Below are 12,948 nucleotides of genomic sequence, written 5' to 3'. Positions count from 1 at the left end.
GAGAGAGAGAGGAGGGAAATAGAGAATTTGTGTCTATACAACCTTTCAAAATAAAACAATTTATGGATGTATCCTGTATCTCGTATCCCTCTTTATTCATTTATTAATATTTCCTAGCATAGTTCCTGCCCACACGAGAGAGTTTCAGTCGGTGCTTTATAAATCAAAGAATGCTTTTATAACATAATTTCTTTGTAATTCTTATAAACTATAGATATTAGGACCATGGGGAAGAATCCTACAAATATTTTGGTGGTCCCAGAAAAAATCACAGGTATATCTAACCAATATAAATTACAGAATAATATAAATTATATATATCTTTTAAATATAAAGATATTCAATTTTTTCTAGACAATAAAAAAGGGAACAAGAAGCATTTTCAATTTCATTCCTTTTTTCTCATGCTAGAGCTTCTTCCTTGGGACATACCTGACTCTTGCTCTAGTTGAAATGTGCTTGATAATTTTAAAATATGCAGATCAGCCCGAGGCCTACATTACCTTGGAATCCCCAGTGGAGGAGAGGTTGACTCTATTTACAAAGCGAAAATCAGCACTTATTAAATCAAATCTCTCTTGTACGAGGCAGGGATTATGGTAGTCTCACAGCTCACTGAATGAACGGGCCTTAAGTCCCTATGTATATCATATAGACGTTTCCTTGGAAGACCCTGTCTCATGCAAACTTGTTCATTTATCTGTCCAAGGAGTAGAAGGATCCCAGCAAAAAGTCAGTCATGTGTGGTCCCTGAGTATTGCAAATACACCAATCAATAAAGGTTTCATTTCCCTGTTTGTGTAAAATGCATAGACATTTTAAGAATTTAGTACACCTTATATAAAGTTGTCTGTGTAATCTATATATAAGTAGTGAATCATGGAATTAATGAAAAGCAAGATGCTCCAGGGAAGATAAAGAGAATCTTTGATGTACCAACTTCTTTCTTGGTGTAGTAGTTTTTGAACCAAAGAAGCTTGATCCCCAATCTGACTTTTATTTCCCAGTTGTAGAACTTTGAACAAGTAACTTAAGTTGACATGTTTCTGTTTGTTTGTTTTTTTTAACTAATAAAATGGCATGGGCAATTATATTGTTATTATAATTACAAAAATGTGAAGTTTTAATGAGTTAATATTTGTATTATATTTTATAGTGTTTAGCAAATGCTGTAATATTGTGTCTATTACTATTATTTTTTTAAAGGTTTTATTTATTTATTTGACAGACAGAGATCACAAGTAGGCAGAGAGGCAGGCAGAGAGAGGGGAAAGGAAGCAGGCTCCCTGCCGAGCAGACAGCCCAGGGCTCAATCCCAGGGCCCTAGAATCATGAGCTGAGCTGAAGGCAGAGGCTTAACCCACTGAGCCACCCAGGCGTCCCTATTACTATTATTTTTACAATGCTGCTTTATTTTATTTAAATTTAGGCAAACCAGATAACCCATATTTATGTAACTTAATAGGCTAAATAAGGTTAGTGGCTAATCTAGGTCATTCAGATAAAACACGCAAATATACATATGAAATCTTTTTGTAGACTCTGAGTGATTCTGGAATTGTTTACTATTGCTTCTAAATTGGGTATAGTTTTGTATAATCTTTAGAGACACTTTGATGGGAATATAAAGAGATAGTATTAAAATAGTGAGAAAATTAGAGTCTCATTAAGTTTATTTGCACACCCAAAATGTCCCATTACCTATAATTTATCTTCATAGAAACTGTCTTATAAAGGGGGAAATCTGTGTTAATTTTCAGAACTAATAACCCAATGAAGGACTGATTTTTGTTGTTATTCTTAATAATTCATGGCAAAAAGTATCATAGAAGCAATAAATTCACTTGGGATAGCTCTTAGAATTTATGTAACAAATATTATGTCAAATTCTCATATATTTGATGATTATCTACATACATAATGTCCTAAAACTTATCTTAAGAGAGTCAATGATAAATAAACACAAATAAAACTATCACTCAGTTTGCTTGCATTTTATAAATCCTCCCCCCCATAAAGTCTCAGCTTAGCTGACATTACATAAATATACAGCTACTGCTCCCTCACTCCTACCTGTCCACCTAAGCTTGGTGCAAACATGTCTGTGACTCAATACTAAGTAGAAGAGGGGCATGTTTCTATGACAGTTGGTTTTCTCAGGAGCCCATACCCACAGTTAAGATGATGAGAAAATAATCTACTCTCTCTGTCTTTTGTTTGTGATAGGATGTGTGGGAAATCACCTAAATGTGAGTAAAGAGCTGTGGTCTTGAACTATGCCCTTGAGCTGGCTCATTTGTGGTTTGGAGCTTCTTGCCTGGGTATCAGATATTTAGCTTCCTTCCTTCTTCTTGAATCCTAGTGAAATATCGGCCATCAAAAAACTAAAGCCAAGGGTACCTGGGTGGCTCAGTGGGTGAAAGCCTTTGCCTTCTGCTCAGGTCATGATCCCAGAGTCCTGGGATGGAGCCCCGCATCGGGTTCTCTCTCTGCCTGCCTCTCTGCCTACTTGTGACCGCCCCCCTTTGTCAAATAAATAATAATAATAATAATAATAATAATAATAATAATAAAATCTTAAAAAAAAAAAAACAAAAAAACTAGAGCCAAGACCTAGGTACCAGCTGGCAGGATAGGACCCTGGCCAAAAGAAGATGGGACAAAGGCACTCAACTATTCAAGCAGGATACCGGGAGCTCAGATTTCAGGGGAGGAAGTGTGATGTTCTCCGTGTTAGCCTGGTGACACAGCAACACTCAGGACCACTGAACATTTGACTGGTTGACGAGTGGGAAAAGGCGCTCTGGAGTCCGCATTCATGCAAGTATTTATTTGTTCTTGTGAGGCAAGCACGTTCATTTTGCTGTGGCCAGGGAGGTTACAGGTCTCTCCAGGCTTAAGGTGTTTTTATTTAATCTTTGGCCACAAAAGAACAGCAGCACAGCAGCAGAGACAGGAAAATAGTAAGATCAGAAATATTAGATATACTCCTGGAGAAGGAAAAGGGAAGGGGAGGAAATCCATTTTTATCAAGAACCTATTATATATTGCCTTTACTACGGAAGACGTTTTACATATTTGACCTTATTTCTTAACTGCGACACTCTCAGTATTGTACAGAACTAAGGTCTAGAAAAGCTAAATTGCCTAATTTTATGCACTTTCAGTTTCTGAAATTATGCAGGACTCCTTAGACAAGCCCCCCGCAACATAACCCCCCCTAAAAGAGTACCCCTGCCATTCTCTAGCCCCTTAACCGCTTTATGTTCCTCACAGCACTTACCACACCTCCTCACATTACATTCATGCCCTTATCACTTTATTGTCTAAACCTTCAACCTGGAGCACAGGTCTTTTGTTCACCACTGCAGCTTAATTCCTGCTCAGGGGCTGGCGGAAAGGAGGCGTGCAGAAATTATCTACTAAGCCACCCTTAATTCAAGATTTTTTTTCTAACTACTACAATATATTCTTTTTCTATTTTATTTTCTTGTTCCTCTTAGCTTCTTAAAGTATAGGCGTTATTTCTTCAATCCTTTTTCCTGCTTTTCTTTTATTCCTCAACTTAATATCCTCCAGTTTCTTCCAAATGATTGCAACTAAAACCAGTTGGGAAAGATCAACCACGATTGCTCCCATTATGTAAATTCCAATAGCTGCTATCTTGTGCTCATTTAATTGGACTTCTTGGAAACAACTGTCACTTTTGTCCTTTCCATTCTATTTTTCTTTGGGCTTTTTAGCATTAAGTTACAAAATATATAAAAATAAAAAATACAGAAAAGCAAACATTAAAATCATCTATTATTTCATCACCAAAAAATCTCCACAACCACCTTGAAGCATTTATCTTTTTTTTTCCTGAACAGAATACGCGCTTTCATAAATCAGAAATTTGCTAATTTCCAACTTTGTGAATTCTTCTTGTCCTCTCTTTATGGCATTCAGTAGTTTTAAGAAAAGAATTGAATCAAAAGGTAAGTTTTCCAAGAGCTCCTGGGTGGCTCAGCCAGTTAAGTATCTGATTCTTGGTTTAGGCTCAGGTCATAATCTTGGGGTCCTGGGATTGAGCCTCACGTTGGGCTCCACAGTCAACATGGAGTCTGCTTGACATTCTTTCTCTTCCTCTGCCCCTCCCCCTGCCTATGCGCGCGTTCTCTCTCTCTCCCTCTCTAAAATAAACAAACCTTTTAAAAAAGAGAGGCAAAAAAGCTCTCCAAAAAAGCTTCAACCGAACTGATGCACTCAGACCCTCGCCCCCCTATTTGGATAAGTGCTGCTCTTGTGTTCGCCCATTGCATTCTCTGCAAACTTCCCTTATCACACATGATTTTCTATTGAAATATTCTCTCCCCTGTTAGACAATAAGCCACTCATAATGAGGAATCAGGACATTAATCTTGATATGCTAAGGTGCAAACACAGTGCTTGCCAGTGGAACATAAGCAATAGATTTTTGTTCCTCACTTATTGTTTCAAAAATAAATTATGTCACTTGAAGTAACCCAGGACTATGAAACAATGTCAACAGAGGCATTTTTTTGGGAGTGAAAAATATAAGTTAGTATCTAGAGCAAAACAGCAGAAAATACTTTTGGGACTTCGGTTTTCAGGTGCTCCCTAACCTTCTAATGCATTGTCTCTCTTTTGGAATCATACTAAAGGTGGGTGCCCATGTTATATTAGCGTCACCTGTCCATCCACCTCTAAAAGCACAAGATGATGATGATAACTTACGTCAGGCTCTCCTGACCTAAGTTTGTTAATACCAATAAAAATTTACTATTGTCAAATTCCCTGTTAGTATATAGCTCTTTGATCTAATCTCCCACCAACTTCCTGTTGTTTGGGGTTCAGCCACAACGTCTTTAGTTCTTGACATTCATCCCTCAATTTCTTTTTTTTTTTTTAAAGATTTTATTTGTTTATTTGACAGATAGAAATAACAAGTAGGCAGAGAGGCAGGCAGAGAGAGAGAAGGGGAAGCAAGCTCCCTGCTGAGCAGAGAGCCTGATGCGGGGCTCGATCCCAGGACCCTGAGATCATGACCTGAGCTGAAGGCAGAGGCTTTAACCCACTGAGCCACCCAGGTGCCCCTCATCCCTCAATTTCTAATCGAAGCACTTCTCACATGCCATTACCTCTGCTTGGTGGATTTTCCCATCTCTTTCTATGGCTGGGTCGATTCCATCTTGCCATGTTTGGATAAAATATTACCTCTTGAACAAGACCTTCCCTTTTCCTTCCCTCGGCACACACAGGTTTGTCTTTTTATCCATGACTGAGCCAAGACCTTGTATGTACATATTGTTTTTACTTATGTCTGATCTGCCTCCCTTACTGTAATGAAAGGTCATAGTGACAAAAACCAGGACTTTTTCTTTCTTTTTTTTTTTTTGACAAAATTCATATATCTCATTTCTATAATAGTGTTTGGTACAAGTGTGCTTTTAATAAATATTTTTAGGTAAATGAATTCATGATTTCACTTGTACAGACCCTCATATAACATATCAAAGTTTCCTAGCCACAGCACTATTGACACTTTGGGCCAAGTTATTCTTTCTCGTGTGAATTGCAAGGCTGTTCAGTAGCATTCCTATCTTCTACCCAGTAGATGCTAGGGGTAGCCACTAGTTGAGACAAGCAAAAATGTCTCAGGACATTGCTAAATGTTCTCTGGGTGGCAAAATTGTCCCTGACTGAGAATGACTGCTGTAGATCCAGACAATAAAATAAGGTCAACAACGAGGCAGGACATCTGAGTTTCCACCTCTAGCTGTTGTTCCAAATGACTAAGATTTTTATCTATCACAGATGAGCATTCTGGGAAATGTTGAATTCGGATCAGCCAATCTACATGGAAACTTAAGTTCTGAGGCTACTTTTATAATATTGACTAACAATAGTAATAGAGCAGCACTTGCACAAATCAACATTACTGAACCCGTAAACACGTTAGCGCCAGCCACTGAGCCAAGTGCTTCAGAGATGTCGGTGATTTAGTCTTACACTGGTCCATGGAGTGTGCACTGCTATCCAGGTTTACTGAATGGCACTGAAAAACAGAGCGTTCAATTGAACTGACCAATGGGAGAAAGCTACTAAGTGAAGAGGACAGCACTGGGACTCATGCAGAAGGACCCCACAGTCTGCTCTGTCAAGGTCCTATCATATGGCTGCCACTAGCCAAGCTACTCACTCTCATGCAGCTATTGACAGGAAATGGGGTTAGTCTGAACTGAGACTTGATCCAACTAGAAAATACTTGATGTCAGTGGGTATTTCAAAGAATTATGGGGAAAAAATTATTAAAATATCTGAATAAGTTTCATATTGATATGTATAAAGGACAATATTGCTAAAGAAAATATATGGTTAAAATACATATCTTCTGCTTCTTTTAACTTTTTCATATGGCTGATAAAAAAATAATAATTACATATGTGGCACGCACTTTTTTGGATTTACATTGTATTTCTATTAGGCAGCACTGGTTTGTTGTCCTTATCATTTCCACTCTGAATCTCCTTCACTTTCTCCATACATTGGGTAGAATAATAATAATAATAATAATAATAATAATAATAAGGAGTCTACATAGGTTAGTACTGAGTTCTCAATGTTATCCTGCATATGGTCTTCATAAACTGTGGAACTCTCTCCAAACATTGGTTATTTAATAAAATGATTAGAAATTAAAAACTAGTTTTCTGGATGTTAGATAACTTAAGCTATCAAGTAATATTCTAATTGTGATGACTGTGTGTTCCCAATAGTAAGGTATGGTTGCAAATATTCATAGCAGAAAAGATAATTGAGAAAATAAAAATCCACAAATTATGTTTCTGTCTATAATTAAAAAACAATGAGACAAGATACAAGGTACTCTAAAATCCCTCTAAATGTGCTGTACTGTACATCTGGAGTTGGACATGGATTTCAACACACCTCTTTCATTACTTATAGCTTGCCTTAACATCTACAACCTTGGTTTCCTCATTTCTAAAATGGAGATCATAATACTGAGCTGAATGAGTTATTGGGATTAAATATAATAGGTCAATAAATAACTTGGTACAATGTCTCCCAAAAAATGTTATTCAGAAAATAAGTTATGTTGCTGCTTCTTTTTATTATCATCATTATATTACTATCATTATTATTATTATTACCAGAGCTATGACTATTATAATTACGTTAGGGCTTGTGTAAAGTTCCTATCAGCTATCAACCATAAATTCTGACTTCACAAAAGTAAAGGAAATAATTATGAAATGAATTAATAGTAGTAGTAGTAAAATGAATTTTCATTGGACATTATGATTTTTCAAATATCTAATCTTTGCTTTTTTTTTTTTTTTAAAGATTTTATTTATTTATTTGACAGACAGAGATCACAAGTAGGTGGAGAGGCAGGCAGAGAGAGGAAGGGAAGCAGGCTCCCTGCTGAGCAGAGAGCCCGATGTGGGGCTCGATCCCAGGACCCTGGGATCATGACCTGAGCCGAAGGCAGCGGCTTAATCCACTGAGCCACCCAGGCGCCCCCTAATCTTTGCTTTTAATTAGAGTTATTAATTTGCTTAATTGGATGAGGCATTTTTAGATAAGCTGCATTTTTGATACATGGCTATATATGTTCCTGAGCATTTAAAATATAATACTGCTCTTAATGATCATTTATTATTGACAAAGTACTTTTTTGAGGAATACCTTTGATTGTTGCGAATAATGAGATTAATTGGTTATGGTTCATTCTCCTGGTAATAAGTTCATGCTAAGAGGTGGTCAGAAATATATGCACAATGTGAAATTTGAATTTTAATGCAACTAAGCATTAGATTTATTAGTCTTGAGATTAATCCTAGTCTTGAGATTTATTCTAAAAGAACTATTAAGGATTATTATTGGTTTTCTTTTCCCTGCCCATGCTACAGGTAATCTGGAGCTGTAATCTGGTTATTTGAAAAGAGCATAAATGAATACTCTTTTCTCTGTGTTTTGGGCCAACTACCATAATAGCAATCTAATAGACGTATAACTTAATATCTAACAAAAGGATCATCACAAATAATAAGCAAAAAATTAGTGTGCTCAAAAACATTCCATATGAATTTTATAATTTATCTACACACATGATTTTAAACAATTCAATTGAAATTGTCGCTATTATTAATAATCAATGTTAGATAAAAATAGCATAGAAGAGAGGTAAAATGCTTTTAAACAGTCAAAATAACCCTAATTTATTCTTCTTTGTAGTCTTTAGTATAAAAATATAAATATCACAAAATAGCTACATTTTAGTATGATATCACAAAAGTATTTAAGCTAAAACCAAACTAAAATTGAAGGATCGATTTAGAAATTAATACACAGCAAATGTTAAAACTTAAGGACTTATAACCTACTACAGCCTTTATATTATGCTACGTTTCTAACAACATAAAATTCTACCCTGAAGTGTAGGATCTTTCAGGTTAGCAGGACATTGTCTGATTCTTGGGAGTGAGAGATCCTCTACTCCCAAGGATCTAAGATCCAACATTACCCTCTCTGGTTGCATATCTACCAAATTTGTATAAAAAGGGAGAATAAATACATGGATTATATGGTCAGAAGCTAATGGTTCTTACCTACTGTTGATCTACTTTGAGAATTTGAAGGGTTCATTTTATAACAAAAATAGATCTAAATAGAAAACAGTAACACTGAAAAGATTCAGTGTTTTATAACTAAATACGTCAGGAATACAAAATGTTTCAATATTAAAAAAAAAAAAGTCTTAGTATCATTATCATTCCAAACACAGAAATAGTAACTTCAAGTCTGACCCAGTGATATTAAATACAAGTCTGATTAGTTTGTTAAGTTCTGGCTTATATCGCCTTTTCGGGCTGAGTCTTCATATTATGACAAATTAGACATTTTATTGAAAAATTTTACCCTCAGGTTAGGATCTTTCCTATTAAATTCTAAGTAGAAATAAACACATTCATAGTAGAAGTATGGCTTTGTTTAAAAAAAACCAAAAACACATTATTTCCTTTTACTAATCAGAAGAAATAGTTCTTGGATTACAGTCATAGATGCGGGTTTTGTGATCACAGATCCCTGTTTCCAAATGAAATATGTCTGAAATGTTTAATTTTTATATTTTAGTAACAGTGAATTCATTGGCATACACATTTTTCCTTCACATTTGTAGCCCATTTTTAATGCTTTTAAAATTAAATGATTGACAATTGCTTTTTGCTTTCTCTTCTCAGTTCAAAGCTTTTGCCCTGTGGAAAGACCATGAAAGGCAGCTTACTCTGGGGGAAGCGAGGCGGATTGTCATTTACATCTGTCAGTGTGATGTTCACCGTGGTGGTCCCCGATAAGCCTCCCATCTGGCCGCCCATATCTTTGGCCTGGATTACCACTTGATATTGCTCCCTGTTTTCTCTGTTCATGTTTGGTAAAGCAGTCCTGATGATGCCTTGAAGAAAATATAAAAGACTTTTGTTATCATCTTTAAAATCTCAGGAAGTAGCTGACTAAGACCACAAATTATCTATCTAGCGATTTTTGAAAGACAAAGTATATTTTTACGCTATCAATTTTTAATTGTCGAGAAATTGCAAAAGTGGTTCAATGTAAATATTTTACCCTGTGTGTGTGTGTGTGTGTGTGTGTGTTTTCTAGCACCTGAAGAGGGCCAGAAGTGCTATATAGTGACCTAAACCCGTAGGTTAAAAAACATAAAAACAGGTACATTTCCATCAGCTCAATCATTCAACTTCGAATTCTTAAATCTTTAACCGTGGCATCATCTCTCTTCAGTAAGTATTACAGTTAATGTTTTGTTCTTATTTTCCCACCTTTTTTCTACTTAAAAAGATCATAAAGATTTAAATTGACAAACACTGATTCATGATTCCTGACCTGTTTCAGGCTCCACAGAGAAATATGGCTGCCCTTGAAGGATGCTGTAAATGACTCTGGCGCTGTTCCCGTAGGAAGGGTCATCGGCATCTGTAGCTGTGACTTGCACCACAGAAGTACCTGAAGTATCCAAACTCAGCTTAGTTCTGCATAGTACCAGAAGGAGGAGCAAAAGCACTGGTTTTCATGGAAGACTCGAATGATTTTGGCTTTAATAATGACCCCTTAAAGAAATACTTATGTATAATTGGCATGAAAATCATGTTTATACTGTTACAGGAAAACTGTGAATTCAGCTACATAGTCAGCCAACAGGTATATTTTCATGCGTGCGTAGATAATGCTACAATATATCAGATTATAATAAATGCAGTTACTTTACAAATGCTAAGGTTTGATATTTAAATTCATTTTTCACATAATAGATTTGTTTAGTGTAAAGGGCATATCTGATCACAAGGGAGTAGGTGTGCTCCTCTTTCCTCCTCTCCACTAATTAACTATAAAAATAATTAACATCTGCTCTAGAATACAATTTTATGAATAGATTAAATTCTAAATTTAGAAACAATCCAAGATGATCCCTAGTTTCATGAACTATTAAAAGCTATTTAATAAAGTTCAAGAAATTGGGGCGCCTGGGTGGCTCAGTGGATTGAGCTGCTGCCTTCAGCTCAGGTCATGGTCTCAGGGTCCTGGGATCGAGCCCCGCATCGGGCTCTCTGCTCCGCAGGGAGCCTGCTTCCTCCTCTCTCTGCCTGCCTCTCTGCCTGCTTGTGATCTCTCTCTCTCTGTCAAATAAATAAATAAAATCTTTAAAAAAAAAAAAAAATATTAAAAAAAAAAAAAATAAATAAAGTTCAAGAAATATAAAAGGGCTTTACAATAAAGCAATTGCCAAAGTCCTTGGGATTTAGTGAAGTAAATATTAAATAATAATCCCAGAACAATGCTTTTGAGAAACGCAGAGTTGAAAATGTGCTGCTACAACTGTTAAAAGAAAAGTATCAGAATTATTTCATCGGTTTATATGACCTCTTCCACGTTTGAGAAATGAATCTATTCTACTAAGTCTAAATATACATCTCTAAAAAAAGTTATCATTGTTTCCTGATATTTACTCTTTTTGTCAATCTCTATTAATAAAAAAAATAAAGCAGTCTGAACTTTTTTTGCTTACAAACACAACTTTCATTTATTTCCAATAAAAAGGAAAATTCCATTATCTTGAATGTTATACTTACAGGTTTTTCAAGCCTTCTGTTTTACAGATTCTACAACCTAATTTTTTAAAATTCTGTATCAGTATGTGATTGTGGAATTTCAATTGGGTTATTTGAATAACAGATTTATATCAGCAGAGTTTTACATATAATGATTATAATTAAAAGATGTTTCAAAATACTTAATATGAAAGAATCAGATAATCTAATCAATTCTACCTTTTTATTATCTAGATAACTTAGACAAATTCTTTAGATAAATTATAGCTAGGCTATGGATGCAAAGACTCTATGACTATAGTGTTCTGAATGTTTGTATTTGAGGTCAGATTTTATACAGCTACTATACAAATCTATGTAATGAAGATATATTTCCATAGTTTTTTTTTTTACTGAAGCTCAATGATATTTTCTTGGGTTTTTGAGGGAAGTATCTACTTATTTGTAAAGACTTACAAGTCCATAGCGTGTAAGAAATTATTAATATTTTTTTCTGACTCATTTTCTGCATGAGGAAATTAAGTAAGTACTTTTGGAGGGGATCAAAGAAAATGTTAATTGACTGATTATAGTACTTTAAGAATTTCTTGATAATCATTTTTTATGCTTTTGGGATACCATGATAAATTTTATAAATGAACTTACCCACAACGGACATTTCTGGAACACTAGCTGTATAAATTTCTTCTGGGAACGTAGGTTCATTGTCATTGATATCATGGATTTTGATCACAAACTCAGACTCTGGTTCTACTGGTCTCAAAGTTCTTCTGTTAATAGCTTGTGCGCGCAGAGTATAAAAGGCCTTTTCTTCCCTATCAATTCTCCTTGTGGCATGAATGTCACCTGTTTTTTCATCAATAATAAAAAGAGTACCTGCTCCATCTCCAGATAAAATATATTTGAGTGATCCATCTCCTTTATCTTGGTCTGAATGAAGCTAGGGGAAATAAAAAAGAGCACATCCATGATAATGTCTAAAGGTACATAATGCTGAAAGAATTCAGAGTCTCTCGTGTCCCATCACTGAATAATGGGGTCAGTTATCTTAGTTCCTGAAATGAGAGTTGAATAAGTATGAACACACTCATGCATATATCTTAAACAATGAGACTAGCATCTCACACGTCAGTATGATTTTTACTCTAAATGGGAAAAAGTAATAAAAATAAACACAGTTCCCTTCTTTGCTTTGCTTGGTAAATAACCATTTTCATAGGCAATTAACTCCTGACAAAGATGTATGCCATCAGTCTTGACATGCTTGTGTCAACATTACTTCTCTCATCTCTTTCGGTGAGTAAAATATTCTTTTACTTTCATATTTTGAGGAAATTCTTACAAGCTTGTTATTGCATTTCCATTGGCGAATTAGTGATGTCTTAACTGTAAGACAGGCAATGTCTTTGTAATGTCTATGTAAGAGACATAGCTCCTATGTTAGAAACACTATGTATTATTTTTTGATTCACTCGGGCACACACACACACCACAAAAAAGATGGCCCCACAGATATATCTGGGACTCAGGGAAAGAGTATAAACAGATGTCTATATTTTAAAATTATAAATCAAGTTAATAAATTCTACAATAAAATGTGCTCTATATAGGTTCCTATTTACCTTGTGAAGTCTATCTTCTTAATAACCATAAGCAAGTTTTGTACAGGAAAAAGGAAATACAAAGCATGTGGGTTTCTTGCCCTTTGCCTATGTCCACAACACTAATCTTCCAGAATTCACTCGTCATGTCGAAGAGCTTTGCAAGCATTCACGTGGACTCCTCAGCCCAGTGTGTC

The 12,948-nt window shown here is 35.4% G+C and overlaps 1 protein-coding gene across 1 annotated transcript in view; it reads right to left on the bottom strand.

Annotated features, from left to right (window-relative positions):
- Nucleotides 1-12,948, bottom strand: part of CDH10 (cadherin 10) — a 174,453-nt gene that overhangs the window by 43,557 nt on the left and 117,948 nt on the right. Inside the window, exons 3-5 of the mRNA XM_045998781.1 lie at nucleotides 11,796-12,090; nucleotides 9,928-10,047; nucleotides 9,314-9,481 (exon numbers count right to left, since the gene is read on the bottom strand). Coding sequence (XP_045854737.1) covers nucleotides 9,314-9,481; nucleotides 9,928-10,047; nucleotides 11,796-12,090 — 583 coding nt within the window. The remainder of the gene's footprint in view (nucleotides 1-9,313; nucleotides 9,482-9,927; nucleotides 10,048-11,795; nucleotides 12,091-12,948) is intronic.

This window comes from Meles meles, chromosome 3 (assembly GCF_922984935.1).
Source record: "Meles meles chromosome 3, mMelMel3.1 paternal haplotype, whole genome shotgun sequence".
Classification (NCBI taxonomy): domain Eukaryota; kingdom Metazoa; phylum Chordata; class Mammalia; order Carnivora; family Mustelidae; genus Meles; species Meles meles.
This window is presented reverse-complemented; position numbering and strand designations above follow the sequence as displayed.